Below are 21759 nucleotides of genomic sequence, written 5' to 3'. Positions count from 1 at the left end.
TGCATCTGTCTGCTATTTACGAACGACGATAGGCGAGTTTGCAGAAATTTGTTACTTTGGAGTATGATTTCTTTATAGTGGATCAAATATTTTTGTAGCCTATATAGTAAATATAAAAAAGTGACTATAAAATTTTATAAATTTGTCCTATATATATATATATACACCACACACACACAACACCAGCGGTATTTTTTCAAATATGAAAAAAATAAAACATTACCTTCATACTTAAAAAAATTAATGGAAAATAAAGACATGCCAAATTTATTAAGAGATAGTAATAATATTTACAAATAGTATCAATATAAATATAACTCTGAAGCAAAAAATTAACTATCCTTTAATCACATTTTTGTAACAAATAAGAAACGTCATTCCATAATAGAACATTCTTACAAGAATATTATTTCAATCGAAGAAAAATATTTATTCAATCTCTAAGATAAACATTCATAAAAATTAATTTATAAATTAAAAAGGATAAACGCTTGTGTATTTGTATGTGCACGCGCACTTGTTATTTTATTATTTTCTAGATTTCCTCAGAAGGGTGAACCCTTCGCCACTGAACGCCTTAAATTCGTCTGAATCCTTCATCTATAATAAAACAATATTATATCAATCATATATTCGCACACACACACACAGAATAAATTATCATAAAGATAAATTTCTCAAAGTACAGTGGCGTGCAAAAGTTTCCGGCCAGTGACATTTCGTATTCTATATATAATTTATTAAAAAAAACCTAATGACTTTTTAACCATTATCAGGTGCGAGTATAATATATAGGAAACAAAATAATATAGTGAAAGAATATTGTTTATGTTTGTGAAAGTATTTATAGTTATAATTGTTATATTTACAAAAAATATCACTGGCCGGAAATTTTTGCACGCCACTGTATACTAAAACATGTGTAAAATTATTATAATTCAAAATAATTACTATATATTAAATCAAAAAGTTTACATTTAGTTTTATAATTTCAAATATTGTAGATTGTTGTGTGATTTAAATTATTACAAAGCAAACTAGGTGTGAGAATGTATAGATTATTATTTCAGCTTAAAATATAAATATATAAATTCATCTATATATATGCAAGATGTTCATATTTTATCATTTAAATCTAACTTTAGTGATTACCTCTTTATTATTTATTGGCTTCATGTTGCGCAGAAATCTGAGAGTGCCTATCTGATAATCGTAATCGGGTATTCCTCGAACATAAGTCGGTTTAGCAGCCAAAGTTTCCTGCTTGGGTGTGTCTTTGCGCTTCTTGCCGTCCAACCGAACGCCCTCACCCTTGAAAGGCACAAAACCAGTTGGCGCCGGCATCAAATCGGCCAAATCCTCCATCTCGTTTTCCTCCTTTTTTATCTCTCTCTTTGGTTCTTTATAACCAACTGGCGGTGCAAACTCTACATTCATATCACATTCAATGATACTAACTGCCGAACCAGGTCTGGTCTCAAGAACACACATCTCGTAAATTTTTTGATTATATTTGATAGCGACTAAGTCGCCTGTAGTCAGACAGGCAAAACTGCGTAGACCGTTCTCCAGCACAGCCTTTGGATTTGTAATGTCTAGGAAGTCTTCCGACTGTGGCTGAAACCGCGAGAACGTTGCAACTGGTAACGACACACTCTCTACATTTAGCAGCTCACCTTCTTCCAATAAAAGATTATGCATCATCTATGAGAAAACAGTAAATATTATTACATATAATTATTTTAAATTTATTATATTGAAATTGCTATAAATGTGTTATATATTACTGATATATTATAAAAAGTTATAGGTGCTAGATAAAGGAAATATTTTTCATTTACTCTTTAATGGTAATTGAGACACAAAATTTCAAATAATACTTTTATTGTAATTTGATAACAGTCTTATCACAACTTCAAAAGTGAAATTTGTATCGCTTACTTACCCAGTAAGGTAAATAGACTTTGCCTTCATCGGCGATAAACTCCAGCACACCACAGTGAGTAATTCTATTTGTTTTCTTATTGGTCAATTTGAACAACATTGGATAAATAATATTAAGCCTGGTGAGTTGTTCCAGAGCGGATGGTGGCATGATTACTGAAAAATAAAGGAATCAATGCAAAATTTTCTATTTATTCTCATACAGCTGGCAGTCTCTACTGACTTTTGCCACCGCGCTCGACATCCTGACGGTAGGTGCCGGGTAACATCGACACCGAAAAGCATTTGTATTGAGTGTTGAAAGGGCGTGGGATCTCCGGAAACATGTTAAACCCGAATTGAAACTGAAAAGTCATTTTAAGTAATAAATCATTCACTTCAATCTATCTGCTTAAAAAAAGTTAAAAAAAAACAAATTTCGTCAAGATTTATCTCATCTCAATAATTATCTTTCTCCTCGAATCTTTCTTACCATATTTGCAATTAATTTTCTTGACAATGTTTTATAAAACTTTTGTTATATGGGAACGATATAAATTATAGCGTTTTCGAATGAACGGGTTAATTCAACCCGGATCAATTAAGCACTATATTTTACTATGAATTTAAGTCTTTTATTGGCTGCATTCCGATATTAACTGTCAGTATTGAAAATGTATAGTTTATGTCACGTGCACTATAGATTTTCAGTACTGGCAGTAAATATTGGAACGCAGCCATTGGCAGAGACGATGCAATGACGTCATTAATCGCTCTGGGAAAGGAACCAAACACCGTACTGAAAACAGCGGATCGTCTGTGATTGGTCGCACAGAAGGAAAGGAACTAAAATTTCTTCGTCCTGATTGGTCAAATTTCAATCTTTAATCTCCAATCTCGATCTTCAATAAGTAGTCTGATACCGGCTTTATGCATATCATATATTTGTTGACTTGTCAGCTTGTCACAAAGCTCTAAGAGTGAATTGTCAAAAGTAACAAATTTTTATTAGCGCTCTAATGCTTTATTTTTTTATTATACTATGTATTATGAGATATATAGTATAATAAATGTATATAAATCCTATAATATTTAAGACAATTAGGAGGGTTAATTGATTACTTCTGTGTATATATGGTGACAAGAGCGATGTCGGCATCAGAATCATTAGCAATCGTGCAATCAAAATTTGTCTCAGGAGAGACTGTCGTAACGGTATTCTTTTCTGAACTTAATGAATAATGGATATATATATATATATATTATTTATCATCATGATTAATGACAATTTACCATTGATCAGAAACTCTTAGAAGTTACATTCAGTCATAAGTAGTTGTCATCAGTAACTTGATATATTATCATCGATAATATTACAACGTCTTAATCATGTAATTGTAGGCTACAGAAGCATTCTTAATACAAGGTTGGATAAAATCTTCAAGATATATTGCTCTCGTTTACAAAGGTACGACTCATGCTTTAGCAATCTTCCTTGTTTCAAAAACACCTCCACAAGTGTACAGTGACCTTACTTTGGAAGGAATACTGCCTATTGATCAAGATTTTAAATGTGGTATAGGTATCGAGATTTTTCTATATTCAATATCATCAATTATATTTGAATTTTTCATTTTTTGCTGTTTAAATAAATAAATATTTAGTTATTCTATAATTGAATCTCAATCAAACTTGTTGTTTCTTTTAATTACAAAGATACCAATGGACAAGCACAGGATGGTCTTAATATATACATGAATGTTACATCGAGAAAACTGCGTCTGATATTTGAAATGAAACTCGGAGAAGCAACTAGCTCATTAGTGTCGGAAATATTTCGTGCAATAGAAGGTATATGTGCATATGTATCCAATACTTGATTCTTATACAGAGGTCATTCATCTATAAAATAGAATAATTATGATTTCAGTATATCAAACAGGTAAAAGTCCAGCAGCAGAATTTTCATGGATCGAGAAGCTAACAAGAAGTACAAGAAGTTTAGCTTCTGTTGGTAAAGATGTACAGGATGCTGCTGATTGTGTAAGTTAATATATAATAAGAATTTATGTTACATACACACATAAGTAAATTGATTTATAGAATTTCCCTGATAAGAGTTTATTATTTTTATAGTTGCTCAATCTCGAAAGTCACGATTTAGTAGTACGAAGACAAAGCATTGCCTCGGGTAAATCACCAGTAGCTGCAAGAGAGTCAGTGATACGATATCAGATGGCCTGTAAAGAAGATGATTACACATATAGTAAAACATTTCGGTTTGTTCTATTGCATTGTTACAAAATTGTATCTCACATTTTTTTTTATTCGATTTAAGAATAAATGATAAGATTACTGTTAATAATTATAGTATACTGACTTGTACATGGAACGTCAATGGACAGCCCCCAAATGGCATTAAATTAGACCAGTGGTTGAGTACGGACGAATTGCCACCGGATATATATGCTATTGGATTTCAAGAATTAGATTTAAGTAAAGAAGCGTTCCTATTTCACGAAACTCCCAGAGAAGAGGAATGGAGGTAGTGTGTTAATACACATACATATATACATATAGTGTTAACACAGACGCATATGTACACAGAGAGTTATGTAATATATAAAAATAAAAGAAAGAAAAAATTCTGTCTTATAGGCAAGTCATAGTTGATTCGCTTCATCCCGGAGGTGTTTATACCCAGGTTGCTCTTGTTAGATTAGTGGGCATAATGTTGCTGGTGTATGCGCTCGAAACTCATATGCCGTTTATTGAAAATGTATCTACTGATACAGTAGGGACAGGCTTTATGGGAAAGTTGGTGAGAGAATTTTTAATATTTATAATACTTGGAAATTATATAATATTTTTTTTTTCAATATGGCATAAGATATAATGTAATACATAAAATCCTTAATTCCAAAAGATAATTGATTGTGACCCTCACATTTTAATATCCAATTACTTATTCTTATAGGGCAATAAAGGTGGTGTGGCAGTAAGCTGTTGTATTCACAATACGTCCGTTTGCTTTGTTAACGCTCATTTAGCGGCGCACTGTGAAGAATTTGAACGACGCAATCAGGATTATGCTGATATTTGTGCGACATTATCCTTTACAAAATATGTTCCACCCAAAAACTTTAAAGATCACGAGTAAGCTTTTTGTGTATGTCATATATTAGTTATTATATATGCACATACATTAATTATATATATTCATACATTGTATGAATGTATTTGTATATTTCTAGCTTAATTTATTGTTTCTAAAATTTATTACTTATATTTCGTGATATATTAAATCAAATTGATATCACAGTCAAATTTATTGGTTGGGAGATTTAAATTACCGGATAACGGATATGGATGCTGCAGTGGCTAAGCAATACATTTCAGAAGGCAACTACAATCCTGTCTTAGCACTAGATCAGCTTGGACAACAACGCAAAGCAGGGCGTGTGTTTCAAGGATTTCAGGAAGCCGAAATTAATTTTAAACCTACATATAAATATGATCCAGGTACTGACAACTGGGACTCGAGGTATTTTCAAAATTTTATTAAATTGCAATTTCTGTAGGCCTATTCTTTAACTTCGTAACGACGATATCGTTATTGTTACATGTCGTTGCACAGCTGAAACGTATCGGAAAATAGATGCTCAATGACTCGTAACGATAGCGAATTTATCGTTAAAAGTTACAGAATAGGGGTATTGGAATGCGTGTATGTTCATTAGAAATAAAATTCAATTAAAGTGATTTTCTTCTTACATCTGCATCTGATGATATGCAGTGAAAAATGCAGAGCTCCGGCTTGGTGCGATCGAGTATTATGGAAGGGAGATATGATTAAATCAATTAGTTACAAAAGTTATCCGGAACTTAAGATATCCGATCACAAACCAGTTAGTGCAAGTTTTGATTCACAGGTAAATGCATAAGTCCATGGATATTGTTTTTTTCTTTTCTTTTTTATTACTATATACCATGTTACTTAGAAAAGATGTGATGTATATATTATATTATCTAATCTTTCAAAATAGATACGAATTATAGACATGGCCAAGTATCGTAAAATTCATGAAGAAGTCATGAAGAAATTAGATAAATTGGAAAATGAATTCTTGCCCCAAGTAATGGTCGATACCACGGATATTATTTTTGATGTTTTAAAGTTTCTCGAACCTAGTAGTAAAGAACTCATTATCGCTAATACAGGCCAGGTAGAGAATATAAGTGAAATAATTTATATTATGTTATACATACATAAACACGTGCACGCACGCACGATCATTATATTTTATCTTCTGCAAATTAGGTACCAGTACAATTCGAATTCATAAAAAAATTGGATGATACAAGTTACTGCAAGGATTGGTTACACATAGAACCTTATACAGGTTTCATAAAACCAGGTATATATATTTATCGTATGCTTTCTCATGTCTTTGCTAAATTTCCCGTTCTACATTTGCATATTTTTAATTATGTATTTGCTTTTTTCCTTTTTTGCTCACATATAGGTGAAAAGTGCGATATTAAATTGGAAGTATATGTAGACAAGAAAACTGCGTGTAAACTCAATTCCGGTGAGGATAAGTTATATGATATTTTAGTATTACATCTCGAGGGGGGTAAGGACATTTTTATTACTGTAACAGGTATGTCGCACGTAAAATATAGTGAAAAACTATCATTACTTACTTCTACACTTGATAAAGTTCTAAAGGATACGAATCAATGATATTTTCTAGGTACTTATGAGAGAAGCTGTTTTGGCTCTTCTATGGAAGCATTGGTTCATATTTCAGTTCCAATTAGAGAAATTCCTGTTGGGCGGCTAATAGAATTGGTGTATATTTAAAAATTGTTATAATATATCCCTATTAGTTTGAATATTTGTTACTCTGACTTCATTTGTATTTTTATTCAATTTGAAATTGTAGGAGAACAATAAAAATCCATCACAAGAACCATATCCAGTACCGAAAGAAGTATGGCATTTAGTAGACAGGCTATATCGACATGGTATTAAAACTCCAGGGCTTTTTGAAACACCAGGCCTTCATAGCGAGATAATAGCCATTCGAGATTGGTTAGATGAATCAAGTCAAGATCCGATGCGTATCCTTTTCATATTTTAAAATGCTATAATTATATTACATTCCTTAATATTAATATATTTCATATCATTCCTTAATATTAATATATTGATTTTTTCGCCATGTATAGCTGGAGGCATACATTCAGTAGCAGAAGCATTATTATTACTTTTAGAGTCCACAGCTGAACCCTTAATACCATACAATTTGCATAATGTTTGCCTATCTGCTGCAACCAATTATTTTCAATGCAAACAAGTAAATCGAATTAAGAACTCTAACTTTATTATAAGTAAGATTATATTATTACACTCATATCATATCGTTTTGTTTATTCACAGATCGTGATGCAGTTACCTGAAACCAGAAGAACAGTTTTTCTCTACATTAGTTCATTCTTACAAGAGTTATTAAATCATATGCAAGATAATGAACTTGATGCTAAAACGCTCGGTAGTTATTTTTATATTTCTCTTCTATAATTTATATTACTCATATATTTCATCTTTATTTTTTTATCATTTTACCTATTATTCCTCTCATATGCTTTCGCATATTTATAATGGTATTTGATGCATTATTATATTATTTGCAGCCACATTATTTGGATCAATATTTTTGAGAGACCCGCCGAGAAGCAGAGATGATCGTCATCAAAGAAGTCGCGCGACTCAGATTACATTCGATAAAAAGAAAGCTGCTTTTGTTTATCATTTTTTAGTCAATGATCAAAGCGATTTTATATTGGGTCGATAACGTGAGAATCCAAAATTTAATGAAGTATATACTAACAACATTACTTAAAGTTTCTTAGTTTTTAAATAGAGAAGAACTGAAAAAAGATTAAATGCCTAGCTAGCTGACAGTGGTTTTTTTTAGCATTTTTTATAACATATCAAAAATTAAACATGTGCTTCTATTATTTGCTACAGGAGCTACTTTTCAAAGCTACGTAAATAATTCAGTAGGTATGTGTCGTAGATCAAGAAATTATATAAGTGTGTATTAATTCTTGAAAATAAATTATTTATTACATGCACATGATTATATTAGAAATCATATTTAATTAATTAAACCATTTTCCACATATTAATTTAGTATACAATAAGATATGATTTATAGCAAACGAATAAACGCGTGCGAATATTATAAAATATTAGATACTTAACATTGCTTTATTATCAATCTCTTTTCAATAAACTTTTTCATAGAAAAATGCAATAACAGGATAAAATAATGAAATCTATTTATGAATATTTATCAAAGTTTTATTATAAATGTACAAAGTAAAACGTAATAAATAATACTGAGCCTTTTTTTCTTTTTATACAGACAAGTTGTACTGGTTAATGTAATGAATAATAAATCATTACATTATTAAGCTTAATTATGATTTTTTTTCTGTGAATTATCAAAATTTGTTTTTTTTTTTTCCATTAATAATTGTTCATAAAATGATTTGCGATAAAAAATAATCTAATAATAATCCGAATTTATAAAGAAAACTTATCATACAATGATCATTTTTTATACACCTATAAAGAAGGAAGAATTAAATACATGAGAAGAGCTACATATTTTTTTTTTTTTTGTAGTTAATATAATGAAAGCCTGTCTCAAATTATATTTGTATGAGAAAACATTCTATTATCACTCTAAAAATTATATCAATAATTCTGAAGTTACCAATTTACAAAATTAATACATCAGACAATTATTTCATTTATGTCTAAAAATGTCTAAAACATACGATACTTAATTATCTAAATAAAGTTTCATTATATTTATACATTGCTAGAATTCCTTTTTTATAATGATGTATAAAGAGATAAACTCATTCTTTATAATTCTTTAAATAATCAATTTATCTGCTTAAAACGCAAATTCTTTCGCTTTCGCATTTCGTGAATCACTAAAACTTGATTGAATAATTAAACATTGTGTCAATTTTATTATTTTTGTTATAGATCATTATTACTATTATGGACAGTTATAATAAATCAATAATCAAGTTTCGTATGTATTTACAAATTTTTCGACTTACAATATTTCATTTCCAGATGCAAAGATATACATGTTCAAAATTTAAATTCATCTGTTGGTGCGTTCTCCATTACATTAAATTCAAGTTGTCCCTCATCATTCTCTTTAGAAGTAAGTGTCATTTCTTCAATATCCTGGGGAAAAAAAAAAAAAAAAACTTTTTTTTTTTTTGTTTGTTTTCATATACAAACCTTTTTTTTTCTTTTCATGTACAAACCTTTTCAGAGAAAAACGTATCAATCATAGCCATAGATTTTTGATAAACTTGCTCGTTCTGATGATGTTGAAGAGCTTCTATTTTATCTAATCCTCCAACTTCTTCTATCATAATAGCAAGTCGATCCACTTCCCCCATTTTTTGTGCAGCATGCAAGATATTAGTTAAGCCATCTAAGACGACAATAATAATATTCCAATCTTTTGCTTCCAATAAATTACAGAAAGGTGGCAATACACCCGCCTGTATTAATTCAGCCAAATTTTGGATTGTCCCGCCCGATGTCAAGTTGGTTATAGCCCACGCAGCCTCCTTTTGTGCCTTAAAATCTCCCTAAGAAAAATATATCATAGACACATTTACCAATGAATTCTCTTTAGAGACATTTATTGAAATATATCTTTTTCTGATTATTTTCTATATATGTATAAATATACTTACAAACTGAAGAACGTTTATCAATGATGGCACCAAACCAGCATTTATCACTTGTTGAATTTGTTCTGTATTACCAGCTGTAATATTACTGATCGCCCAAGCAGCTTCCTTCATGATGTTAGCACGATGATGCCGTAACAAGGCACCGAGATGCGGTAATCCTCCTGCCGAAATTACAGCATCCGTTTGAATATCATCACCTGTCACTATATTTCCAACTGCACGTAATGCCGGAGTAAGAATGGTTCCTTCCTTTGATCTCAACAAGTCCACGAGTTTAGGTATAATGCCAGTTTCTAATATCGCTTGTATTTTGTCATTCGATCCATCGGTAAGGTAAGAGAGTGCCCAACAAGTATCGGCTAAACATTACAAACAGTAACATAAATATCTTATTCAAATATGGGATTGATTTTATAATATGATGCAATCTCAATAAAACGTGCAAATGTCTTACCAAGTACTTCTGTATCTTCATGGCTAAGTAGACGATTAAATACTGGGAGAGCAGGTTTGATCAGTTCAAAGGGCGGAGGTGGATTCTTATTTCGACATAAATTAGATATAGTCCAAACGATGTTGCGCATAAATGTCACCTGTGTGTGTTACCATTGAAAATATTAGCATATTAAAATATAAATGTGTTTAATTATAATAGAAAAAAAAAAAAAAAACGATTTAGAGATTTAAGACTCAATTTCTTATGATTTTCTTTAATCTTTTGTTCTAGCTGTTAGATAGTATTTTTCTAAATTATATTCTCTTCTTGTACTATTCTCCCATTGATATTTAACAGGAAACTATTAAAATATAACTAGGAAAATATTAAAATAAGAAAACCAGTAAAAAAAGCATGCAGCATTAGAATAAGTTTTAGAAAAAATCATAGAACAAAGAAAATTGAATATATTTGATAATGTTATGTGTCAAATTACGTTACATACAGAGATATCAGGTTTAATTAAATCAAGTAGAAGAGATAGAGCATCGTGTCTAAGAATAAAATCGCGCGCTTGTGGTCCATCTCCAGCTATATTTCCCAAAGCCCATACTGCTTGTTCCTTAACAAAAGGAGACACGGATTTGAGTAGTTTCACCAACTTTAGTACAGCTCCATGCTCTATAACATTTTGTGTTTGTTCGGATGTACCCGAAGCTATATTCGTTAATACCCATGCTGCTTCAAACTGCAAGCAAATGCTAGGCAGAAATAAGAAAATTATTTACATAAATACACAAATCTCATTTGTACGCATATACATACTTATGATTGCAATCCAAGAGGTCAATGCACCGTGGTACTATGCCACCTTGTATTATATCGTTAATAGGAGGATTTTTTTCTCGACTTAATAACTTTCTACAAGTCTGTGTTGCTATCAATTGTGTCGTTTCATCTGACGAGTTTATGCCAGCTACAATTTCATCTATAGAAAGTAGAGGAGTAGGCGAAACATTTTCGCCTACTTTGTTCCATAAATTTAATAAATCTTGTTCAGTGTCAAGGTTACGTCTCTTTAATAATTGATCATCTTTTTTGGCTTTACGTAGTTCCACTGATAATGCGTTTCTTCTTCTTCGAGCCTCCTAAAAGATTTATTTCGAATATATCAAATAGTTTATATATGAAGTCTTAAATCAAATAGTTAAAATATCCTTATATATATATAAAAATGAAAAATGGAAAATGAAAACGAAAATGCAAGAACATTGTTGAAATAGCAATGAGATAAAGATGTTGCTATATTATAATATTGCTATTTTAAGCCCTTTATTTATGGTACATAAATTTGAGAATAATTTTATTCGCACTCACTTCATGTTTATTGCTAAATTTAAAATCTGCCATGCGTCCATGGCTATTTTTTTCTCGTGAAGGCATCGTTTTGTCGCTGTACATAAATTGGTTGAGTGTATTGCGATTTATTTTGAATTTACAGTTGGCTCCGCTGTTTATACGATACGAGTAAAAAAAAAATTTTAATTAGAAAGATAATAATAACACAACATTAAAAAGAATTAAATGAGTCTGATAAAGTAATCTGTAATAAATCTATAACCAGAGTTTTTACGAATTTTTCATTCGTAGATAATTTGAAAACTACGTTATACGTTAGAGTATCTACGCATAATAGCTGCTGATCATTGTCATTTTCAAATTTATCTTTTTCGCAACGGTTACACGCAATAAATATCTTTCGTATGGATATTTATGACAAACAGAAAAATATAACGGCTTAATTGAATACAATTAAAATGTTACCTGTACAAAGATTGCCGAAATAAATTGAAGTCTTAAATGTATCCTTAACACTGACCAACCAAGTACGACTTTAATAGCAAGTTCGCATATAATTTTCAATACCCCTCCGTTCGTCCCTTCTTATAAAAGTATAGATATTCACGCGACTTCGCGACCTGTTGCCTGTTGCTACTGCCAGAGATGAAAAAGGAATGAGACGTTGCTATTTATTACTTTGTCCAATGAGAATCGTCAACCATTCAATATTAATTCGTGCAATTTGATTGGTGGACAATGTCCCAACGTTTATATTTCAAATTGCGAAGTGATATCTGAGATCTGATTTATATTTATTTGATACAATTTTAAAGATTTAGTACATTCCAAATTAAACATTATGCTCTGATATTACAAAACTGAAAGAAACTGTGACGTCCTAAATATGATCTGAGGGAGATAAGCGACATATCATATCTTTTATCTCTCTTTATCTCTATGCTGTTTCTTTAATATCCCTCATAGATACCGTAAAAATGCGAGACCGTGATTGGTGTTGGCGTGCTTTTATAGCGCGTCGCTAATAATCTACCGCATATCGCGAAGCTACGCGGAAATGTCCTTACAAATCGTCCGAGGAATCATAAAATCGCCAGGCGTAATTAAACACGCGGCACGGAGCGCGATTTTTCTTCGCCTGGCTCTCTCCACCGTCGCGTTTTTCGCAGGGTTCGAAAAATACCGGCCATTTATCTTCGAAGGTAAATGTCCGCCTTTTTTTCGGTAAATTATAGTTTTTGGTAGTTTTAAAACATAACGCGCTCTTTTGTGTATATATGTGTATGTATGAATGTATGTGTATATATATATGTGTGTGTGTGTGTGTGTGTGTGTGTGTGTGTGGTATCAGCCCAAAGAAATTTAATCCATGTACATATATAAGAAGTATCGATCAACTTTAATTAACGATTTTGTATTTTAATATTTAACTTGTTAAGAAAATAAATTATGTGCTTAAAGTGTGTAACTTTTTATTCAAAAATGCAATGCATTTTTAAATAATATAAAAATACAATGCGTACATACAGTACAAAAATCTTGTAGTATTAAATTCTAACAATAATAATATAAATGTTGTAAGAAATATATAATAATACAATATTTATTATTACATTTCATATCGCGATTAATTCAAGTAACGCAATGTATTACATACGTATCACATGGAATTAAGTATATCATTTGTGATATACAACAAATGCTTCATAATACATATTGTATTGTCTTGTATATATTACAGTAAATTTATAATTCTCGAGTATCTTAATATTTACCTCTTACAAGATGAATAGATTACAATTCACATGTTAGATATTACAATATGATTAAAGTGTCAGAAGGCACTGTAGAATTTAATATTTATACAACAAACTTTAATGCAGAGTAAAAAAAGACTTGATTGAAGATGAAGATTGCTTTTCTCATGTAATACAGGCTTCCACTGTCTTTTTGACAGCATCGCGAGCATATGGTATGTATGATAAGGAATACCATGTCATAGCTAATGACTGAATAATTATAAATAAGAGAGCTAAACCAGGGTTGTGCAACTGAAAACAAAAATATATTGTAAACATTTTGAAAAGGATATTAATGATAAAAAATAGAAAATACTTACGTATAAAGCTGCAACTAACGTCAAAGCAATTGAAGTAAATACTAATATAGTTGCAATCAATCTTGTTGATGCAAACATCTTCTTAAATTGATTGATCGGACCCATTAAGAAACATGTGCTGTAACACAGAAATTAACATATTGACATTTAACCTAAATAATATAAAATGACATAATTACTCACGTAATATTATCGCTGTATTAATATTAACATGGCATACAATCTGTATACTGTATAACGATGATTTGCATTTTACCTTGCTAAAGAGATAATATTGCCTAGAGTATAGAATACAGCAAATACAGCAAGGCCTTTTTGCAAAAATAGGGCAAAAGATCCAAGAAACGAACATAATATGCCTATGATGAAGCAAATTGCAAAACCTTTTATCCTAGTAGACCAACTCAATGTTGTTTGGTCCATGACCTATGTTAAGCGGAAAAAATATTAATCTTCTAAGATTTTCCATTTAAAGAAGAAAGGCAGTATCATTATATGTAATATCTGCCGATGTTGCAAGTATATAAAATATATAAACTTGTAACGATGCTTTTTCAATTTACCGTGAAATCCACATCAACCTTCCATCGTCGATCATACGTAAGCATTTAAAATGATAATTTTGATAAGTTTATAAATAAAAAAGGATTTTCATAGAGGCAAATATAATTAATGTAGCCAGTATCGTTAATCTAAAAACGTAATTACCTGTGTAATAATACCACTTTCTTCATCACATCGTTCATTACCGTTCAGAGCTCTCCTTAATTTATCCATTTTTATGCAATTTTTTTGCCCAAAACTGGAATATATATATATATATCGAGTTCATCAATTCATTAATTTATTTAATGAGTTATAAATAACGAGGTTATAAAATTGAATGAAATATTTATGCCTTTTATAGAATCTTTGGATTATATGCATACTTAACCTTTATTTATCAAGCAAATAATCTATGTACATTAATTTTTGATTGTGGAAATTACATGTGCTGTTATATATATTATATTAATAAAGTATACGTGTTTCGTGCACTTTCGTTCATGTGTTTGCTGTAACTCGAAAACACTCTTGTCAACTTCTATGAGAAAAAAATGGAAAGATTTGCATGCACTTGCGCACACATACACGCACATACACACAATCGTAAATTAGCGATATTATTAAGCGATATTAATTAGCGATAATAATTAACTAATTAATTAATATATACTAATTAATAATTGTAGTCAAATTTAATTATAATATTAATAAAATAACAGGCAGATAGGTTAGAAACTTGGCGGGCTATACAGATATACGAGAGTCTCGGTCGCCACCGCTACGTTGCGCAAAATGTGACGAAACGTACTCATATGTAAAATTTATTGAAAATTGAAAATATTTAACATGCGCAGAAACGTTTTAAATTTAAAACCTCGCTTCTCGACTCAACTGATTGTGAGCCAAGATCGAAGTGTAGTTGCTTTACTAAATCATAAACTGAAATCGCATAAAGATTTGTTTTCATTAAACTAAATAGTAAACTAAATTTTATAATCGATAGACAAGTATATACTACTATAATAAGAAATATAATTCACGATAGATTTTATATATTTGTTTATATTATATATCTTAACATATATATATATATCAGGAAATACACGAAGCATGTAAAAAATGTGATCATTGCCATTGTAAAGATATATACCAGAATGATGATTCGTACATCGAATAGAATGAGAATGAAGAATTATTGTGCAAAGTATGGACATAAATAAATTACAAAGTCACAGTATATAAACATCAAAATGAAATATACACCGCGTGTACATACTAATAAACTTATTTGCCTATTTACTAGAATCACAGTTACATTTATAATATGTGTAAGTTATTATACATCTTGTTATCGGCTCTTTACTCGTCGAGGACATATTGAGTCATTATCCTATTTACGCGTATATATTCAAATAAATTTAAATATGGATGTCAACCTATAAACTATATATATTAATATCATTCGAGACTATGACCAAGTGATATCTCTATGTCCTCGATAGCGTCGCTAGCAATAATACTATTATTGCATTTCGATAGAAACGAGGTAATCTTAATTAAACTCCGATTAAAAATAACTTTACAAGCGCGTGATAATGCATATTATATAATCGTATAGCTTAAAATTTAATACACTGTACATCACTATTATATCATGCCGAAATTAATTTGAACTTTTCAACTTGCCCTCGCAACTCGCTTGTCTTTGCCTTGCTTCGAGGATGACATTACAGTTGCGAGTGTTGAGCGAGTCCATGGTTACAATTATGATCATGAAATATTGTTGGGAAGAGGATCTAAGTTTGAACGCTGCGCACACATGCTCGTGGCACCAAACCTCTTCGATCGCCTTTCATGCACAACAACCATTTATTATCCATCTCTAATATTACTTTCAATTTCTCCCCTTCTGCGAACGAGAGCTGACCGGTATCCGACGGTATCCTGTGAGTGAGAGTGCGAACTTCTCTGCAATCGAGACGCACGAATCATTATCGTACGGATCTAAGGAAAGAGAAAAAGAAAAAAACAAGCTAAAATACAAAGCAATAAGATATAAAACATAAATAAACATATATAAACAAACATATATAATAAAAAAAATTACATTACGATCCAACTCGTATAAACAAAAAATATTTGCAATCAATACAAAAAACTCTCTAGGATGCAAAAGATAGATGATTTTAAAAAATATTAAATACTCATATAAAGCGTCAATATTTACTTATGTGAAAGTTTTGGAACTGGCGTTCTCGAAATGGCGGTAAAGGCTGGACGCGGTAAAGAGGTCGAAGCAGCTCGTCTGTGAGGTGAGGTTACATTTTTGTCATTTGATGTTATTCCATGTGATTTGTAGGGTAAGGAACTTGGACGTGCAGTTCGTGTGACGCCTAAGATATCCTGATCGACGCGACTGGTACGCCGCGTCGTATTTTTCGTTTTCGTGTCCATAGACTTCTTCGGCGTCGTTTTTGTTGTGGGAAGTATAGCGGGTTTCTTTAACGACGGAATTCCCGATATGGGTGACTTAATCATCGGTTTTCCGGTAGTATTCGCCGCAATGTTAAACTGTTTTATCGGTGATGTGAGCAACCTAGGTATCTTCGACTTCCCTACCGTTCCAAAAGTCCTAACTGGCGACGAGGGAGTCGTTACTGCAGATTGAATCTTATTGCCTTCCTTGCCAATCATAAATTCCCATTTTTCTTGAAGTTTTCTGAATCTTGTTTCTCCAGAAAGACCATCATCATCATTCGATTTAGAATCAGGATTTAATAGCTTCGATTGTTGTGGCTGCTTGTTTGCCTTTCTATTTAGAGAAGAATGTTCCAGACTGTCTGTATAATCCTCGGAATCTTCAGAAGTAAATTTATCTAATGTGTAAAACGTCTTCGAACTTAAGGCGCTAAAATGCTTTTTTGGGTTCTGAAAGTCATCTTTATGCACAACATATTTGTCATCTACGTTGTAAGCAATGCGAGATTTCGGCCGCGTCTTTTTCGGACTGAAAACCATTCCGCAGAATTCCGGTTTCTCATCCTTGAGGTCTTTCAAAGTTAAATCGGCATTTCTAAAGCTCATGGCCTATAAAATCACATCATATGAGTGGATGCAATATCAAATGTAAAAAAACTCTGATGATAAATTTTCTCAGATATACGTACATTTATAGTATGACTGTTCATATTCCCAAAGCTATTCTGTAATTGACGATATTGATAGAGAAGATCCAAATGGAATGGACAAAATGCAAGCGGATTCAAAATGTATAACAATGAATCGACAATTTCTCGGGCATTAGCATTCGCTAAAGCCGCGACGAATAAACTGTTGTTACTGTAATGTTTCCGTAAAATTGATTCACGTGTACATAGATATGCGAACCATGCATCTAGAGCTCTTAGACTGAAAAAAAACCAAGATAAATATATAAATATTTTTTATATGTTGTATGATCAAATTGAAAAATGATACAATAGATGTACATGAATTACATCATGATTTAATAAAACGATTCAACTACGAAGAGTTTATAAAAAGATCGTAAATTCTAACTTACTTCAGTAAGCCAAATACGAATGCATGGAATTTTAACATTCCTTCTGTAATAATATCTTCACCATTAATTTTTTGTACCAATTCATTCAAGGTTTTTGTAAGAGGTCCTTGTTGAGAACTAGCTTCCACGATTTGCCAAACGCTATTAGTAATTGGTCCAAAGGTAGAGTTCAAATAAGGTTTTAAACCATCTGACATAATAGTGTATAAAGCTGGACACAAGGTACTTAAACAGATTTGCGCACACTCATTTCTTTCATTATAATTAGGACGACTGTGGTTGGAGTCGGCGTTCCAATATTTTAATAAAAGATCTACTGCTCTATTTACAGACGACACCATTTCTAGAAAAAAATTAATTATATTTAAGAGTTCCGAGATATATTTTTATTTAATAATTATATTAAATAAAATATACATCCATACTTCTCTTCTCTTCAAACTCCATCAGTCTATTCTCAATCTCCTGATCCTGATTTTGATCATTTACAATGGCATTAAAATTATTTAACTGAAATTAGTAAACAGTTTTTAAATAATAAGTATACACACACAAATTGGAAGAATTATAAAAAGCTATTTGTGCTAAAATTAGCTTAATGTTTTACCTCTGCATCTAAATGCTTTTTTTTTTGGTTTACGGCAAAACTGACGGTTTTTCTCTGTGATTCTCCTATATCGGCATCTCTAATAAGCGGATCCTTATTCATTTTCAAAGCTAAAAATTTCCTTACATGCGATCTCACTTTAACTTCCGCGTTCTCGATGTCTCCATCACTTTGTGACGAAATTGCACTGTGTTTTAGATATTCCTCTAGTTGTTTTATATCGTCATCGTTATGCTGATAAACTTCCGATTCCATGTTCGTGTTATTTGTAATCTCATTTAATTTCTCTGCGATAATTATTATCAAATATTAAACAAATTTTAAATAAGTATTAAATAAGTTGTAAATAAATGTATCAACAATTTATTATCAAAATTGAGAAAAACGCCGCGCAATTTTTTTAGCCTTACCTTTAAAACATCTCTCCGCTTCTGTCTCGTCGACATCCTTCTCAGTTCCGTAGTATAACAACTGCAAATCATTGTTCATGTAGTACGGCTCTTGTAAAGACATTCTCTTGTTTATCTCTGTGGATAGTTCCTCCGATTGTTCGCCCACATCTCCCATCTCAAACATGCTATACCGTTTATTCGCCAGAATTTTGTTTTTCCGTAAAATACTTCTAGGCAACGGCGGTCGTGGTGGTACTCTACTGTTATTAAAGCCAGGTTCGTCTTCACCCTGCAACAACGATACTGATCGCCTCGGAAGAGACGGGCAAGCTTGTCTCGTTTGATTAAGCATATGTATCTTCTTGTCGTTGTTCATCAGACTAGTTTCTGAACTAATACTATCATAACGATATAAATACAACGGATTCACTGCATTGTTCAATAACGGCGGCTGATTTGTCGAAGAATCGGTTAAAATCGTCGATGAACCTCTATATCCGGAAGATGGTTGCGTCGCGGTACTGCTCGTTGACGAAGTGTTAGTCGGCACAAATTCACTGATAGGTCCAATTTTGTGACGCACTGGAGGAGACAAACAGAACAAAGGTCGTTTAACTTCCTCGTTGATATTAATATATTTTGATACTTCCGGTACATCGTGCAAAATCTTTTTGTATTCGTACGGCAAGAGAAACGTCAACGACTCCCAATCCTTTATATGTGCGAATCCACGTTGTCGCAACGCATCAATATCGTTGCATGAAAATGGTTTACTTGAATGAATGGTACGTTTCCATTCTACGTTATTTTTGTCGAACATGTGCGGCTTTAACGTTAAATTATTGATTTCAGTATCCTTAATCTTGAGAAATGACAAATCAGGTAATGTGTAATTAGGATACACAATATAAACTGGTTTCTTGTTTACTATTGTTTCTTGCAAAAAAGGCCCATGTTTTTCCTTGACCGCGGTAAAAATTAAGGAGGTTTGAATTGCATTGTCTTCCATTTCTGCATTCGCCTGTATTCCCATTGTTCTAAATATCGGTTGTTGTTTGTCCGTTAAACCGACCCAGACATTTTTCTGTTGATGCTCAAAAGGATCATTAATTATATCAAAACTTTGTTGACCGCTTGTGCAGGCTGATTTGGATACACTTTCCGAAAACTCTTCAATCGATGTGGATGACATCATTTCGACTTTATCATTTTTGTTTCGTGATGCACATTTCGGAGTGTTCAAAGTTTCTCTCTGGTTTTCCATATCACGATTATTAATCATATCACGTCTGATCCAATTGATAGAGAAATCGTTTTCGGATACGCGACGATCGCAAACATTATCTTGCCGTTGTATCTGAGTATTCGTATTGGTCACGCTGTCCTTGCTACTGTTACTACCATTATTGTCGCTGGTGGAATCCGACTGATCCAAAGTAAAACTCATTCCTTCCACACTCATGCTTTTTTGTTTCATGAAGAGCCTAACGAGACTTAGATTTTGTAGTTTTTTCGTGCAAGCGTTCTCTGTGTTGTCGAAACTTTCCGCGTTTGTCGAATAACTCATAGATCCAGAATTATGCAACCTTTGCACGAGATTATTTGATTCAGTGGAATCAACCTGCATTGAGACATTTATATTCGTTTACAAAATTACATAAAATATAATTATTACAAATAGATCATATCTATACTTACACTGAAATTAACAGGTATATTAGCATGCTGAAACTTTTGAACGCGAGAAAAATCCGGTAAGCTTTGACTTCGTTTACTCATCCTACCAAGTGTTAGACTAACAGTATTTTGTGAGATATCTGGTATCATGTTATTGTTGCCAGAAGGATGACGAGTTATTGCTTTATTCATGGAAGAATATTTCAGATTACTCCATGTCGTGTATATCTTTGAATCAGAGCATGCCATTGATAAGTCCGGTATAGTTTTCATATCTTTCTGTTTGTCATAGAATACATCTGATGATTCATATGTTTTGTGTTTATCTAAAAATAATAATGTATACTGAATAATTAATTGTAAGAGGAATGGAATAAAATAAAGTAAAAAAAAATTTTTGGTATAAGTTAAATTATGTTATAGGAAATTTTCAAAATTAATTTACATTAATCTGTCTATGCAGTGCACATATTACCATGACTTTCAAAATCTTGGGAGCCATCCGAATACATAGTCATGCTACCCTCAAAAGCAATAGTATAATTATTTTTATTATTTGTTTGACAAGTGAGCAACATGTCTTCACAGTCCAGCGAATCCACGCTATAGCTACCACCTGATGGTAGCATTGATGTTTCCTTTACTGGGGAAAATAACAACGACGACTTGCATATGGATATTGTGTCAGTGGTGGAACACGCGGAATCCTCTCCCTTTTAAATATATAATAGTATGAGATCAGTATATAAATTATGGACAAAAGAAAAAAATTAAATGTACTTCTTTCTTTATACTTCTTGTAAATATTTAGTGAATTACTTCAATTTGTATTATTACATGTATTTGCTGTTAATTAGTCTTTTTATCATTAAAAATTATTAATATTTTATTTGATTCATGTTTATTAATTTCGATATCATATGTTTGTATCCATACAAGAAAATGTAAGCAGTCTGGATGTTAGACTGTAAATATTAAATGTTATATTAAACAGTTTATACAGGGTGTCTACTTAAATCTTGTAAAAATTCCCTGATCTTCCAGATATTTTTGTTGAAAATTCCAGATGAAGAAAATATTTAGGAAATTTTTTGGTACAACTTTCTAAAAGAAGTATTTTTATAGTATGCGAAGCCTAATGCTTTTCACTCATTACAAAGAAAAAACACAGAGCCCCTAAGTTTCAAGTACTAAATATGCAATTGTACTGAAAAAAACTGAATAGCTTTCGTAAAATAAACATTTTTCATTTGCATAACATTTTCATTTTTTATCACTAAAAATTACAGTAAAGATGTACTGCATATTCAATATATTAAGAAACTGTATATA

At 31.5% G+C, this 21759-nt stretch overlaps 5 protein-coding genes across 14 annotated transcripts in view; 1 reads left to right on the top strand and 4 right to left on the bottom strand.

The window, feature by feature from the left end:
- Positions 1 to 231: 231 nt before the first annotated feature.
- Positions 232 to 2574, bottom strand: LOC115236358 (ubiquitin fusion degradation protein 1 homolog). 2 transcript variants are annotated; one of them, XM_029808746.1, is made up of 5 exons: positions 2417 to 2574; positions 2168 to 2288; positions 1946 to 2100; positions 1153 to 1704; positions 232 to 600 (listed from the first exon to the last, which is right to left on the bottom strand). In XM_029808746.1, exons 1-5 carry the CDS (start codon positions 2417 to 2419, stop codon positions 529 to 531), a joined length of 903 nt encoding a protein of 300 aa, XP_029664606.1. In that variant the 5' UTR covers positions 2420 to 2574; the 3' UTR covers positions 232 to 528. The 2 variants fall into 2 exon arrangements, with proteins under 2 accessions (XP_029664606.1, XP_029664605.1); XM_029808745.1 differs by lacking the exon at positions 2417 to 2574 and having other exon boundaries at positions 2168 to 2300.
- Positions 2575 to 2848: 274 nt separating this feature from the next.
- Positions 2849 to 8069, top strand: LOC115236333 (type II inositol 1,4,5-trisphosphate 5-phosphatase). 3 transcript variants are annotated; one of them, XM_029808716.1, is made up of 18 exons: positions 2849 to 3138; positions 3325 to 3499; positions 3640 to 3774; positions 3854 to 3966; positions 4060 to 4202; positions 4295 to 4468; positions 4582 to 4744; positions 4901 to 5079; positions 5246 to 5467; positions 5720 to 5855; positions 5970 to 6149; positions 6245 to 6341; positions 6450 to 6587; positions 6681 to 6778; positions 6873 to 7050; positions 7159 to 7286; positions 7370 to 7481; positions 7624 to 8069. In XM_029808716.1, exons 1-18 carry the CDS (start codon positions 3058 to 3060, stop codon positions 7782 to 7784), a joined length of 2613 nt encoding a protein of 870 aa, XP_029664576.1. In that variant the 5' UTR covers positions 2849 to 3057; the 3' UTR covers positions 7785 to 8069. The 3 variants fall into 3 exon arrangements, with proteins under 3 accessions (XP_029664576.1, XP_029664575.1, XP_029664577.1); XM_029808715.1 differs by having other exon boundaries at positions 2850 to 3138; positions 3325 to 3505; XM_029808717.1 differs by lacking the exons at positions 2849 to 3138; positions 3325 to 3499 and having other exon boundaries at positions 3837 to 3966.
- Positions 8070 to 8282: 213 nt separating this feature from the next.
- Positions 8283 to 12189, bottom strand: LOC115236334 (importin subunit alpha-1). Its single transcript, XM_029808718.1, has 8 exons — positions 11990 to 12189; positions 11543 to 11675; positions 10991 to 11313; positions 10671 to 10926; positions 10184 to 10322; positions 9730 to 10088; positions 9289 to 9621; positions 8283 to 9205 (listed from the first exon to the last, which is right to left on the bottom strand). The coding sequence occupies exons 2-8, from the start codon at positions 11624 to 11626 to the stop codon at positions 9107 to 9109; spliced, it is 1593 nt and encodes a 530-aa protein (XP_029664578.1). The 5' UTR covers positions 11627 to 11675; positions 11990 to 12189; the 3' UTR covers positions 8283 to 9106.
- Positions 12190 to 12982: 793 nt separating this feature from the next.
- LOC115236438 (vesicle transport protein SFT2B) lies at positions 12983 to 15074 on the bottom strand. 2 transcript variants are annotated; one of them, XM_029808900.1, is made up of 6 exons: positions 14578 to 15074; positions 14352 to 14445; positions 14207 to 14224; positions 13900 to 14069; positions 13644 to 13761; positions 12983 to 13575 (listed from the first exon to the last, which is right to left on the bottom strand). In XM_029808900.1, exons 2-6 carry the CDS (start codon positions 14418 to 14420, stop codon positions 13447 to 13449), a joined length of 504 nt encoding a protein of 167 aa, XP_029664760.1. In that variant the 5' UTR covers positions 14421 to 14445; positions 14578 to 15074; the 3' UTR covers positions 12983 to 13446. The 2 variants fall into 2 exon arrangements, with proteins under 2 accessions (XP_029664760.1, XP_029664761.1); XM_029808901.1 differs by lacking the exon at positions 14207 to 14224.
- Positions 15075 to 15319: 245 nt separating this feature from the next.
- Positions 15320 to 21759, bottom strand: part of LOC115236435 — a 12561-nt gene continuing 6121 nt past the window's right edge. For 5 of the 6 annotated variants that reach the window (XM_029808892.1, XM_029808890.1, XM_029808889.1 and 2 more), the window contains 9 exons: positions 20903 to 21140; positions 20449 to 20753; positions 18769 to 20371; positions 18359 to 18645; positions 18177 to 18261; positions 17752 to 18094; positions 17357 to 17597; positions 16417 to 17276; positions 15320 to 16157 (listed from right to left, as the gene is read on the bottom strand). In XM_029808892.1, coding sequence (XP_029664752.1) covers positions 15986 to 16157; positions 16417 to 17276; positions 17357 to 17597; positions 17752 to 18094; positions 18177 to 18261; positions 18359 to 18645; positions 18769 to 20371; positions 20449 to 20753; positions 20903 to 21140 — 4134 coding nt within the window. In that variant the 3' untranslated portion in view covers positions 15320 to 15985. Of the gene's footprint in view, positions 16194 to 16416; positions 17277 to 17356; positions 17598 to 17751; positions 18095 to 18176; positions 18262 to 18358; positions 18646 to 18768; positions 20372 to 20448; positions 20754 to 20902; positions 21141 to 21759 lie in introns of all 6 variants that reach the window. The other variant, XM_029808891.1, reaches the window with a different exon arrangement.

This window comes from Formica exsecta, unplaced genomic scaffold (assembly GCF_003651465.1).
Source record: "Formica exsecta isolate Colony F162 unplaced genomic scaffold, ASM365146v1 scaffold247, whole genome shotgun sequence".
Lineage (NCBI taxonomy): Eukaryota > Metazoa > Arthropoda > Insecta > Hymenoptera > Formicidae > Formica > Formica exsecta.
The sequence above is the reverse complement of the archived record's forward strand: the minus strand, read 5'-3'. Positions and strand labels throughout refer to the sequence as shown.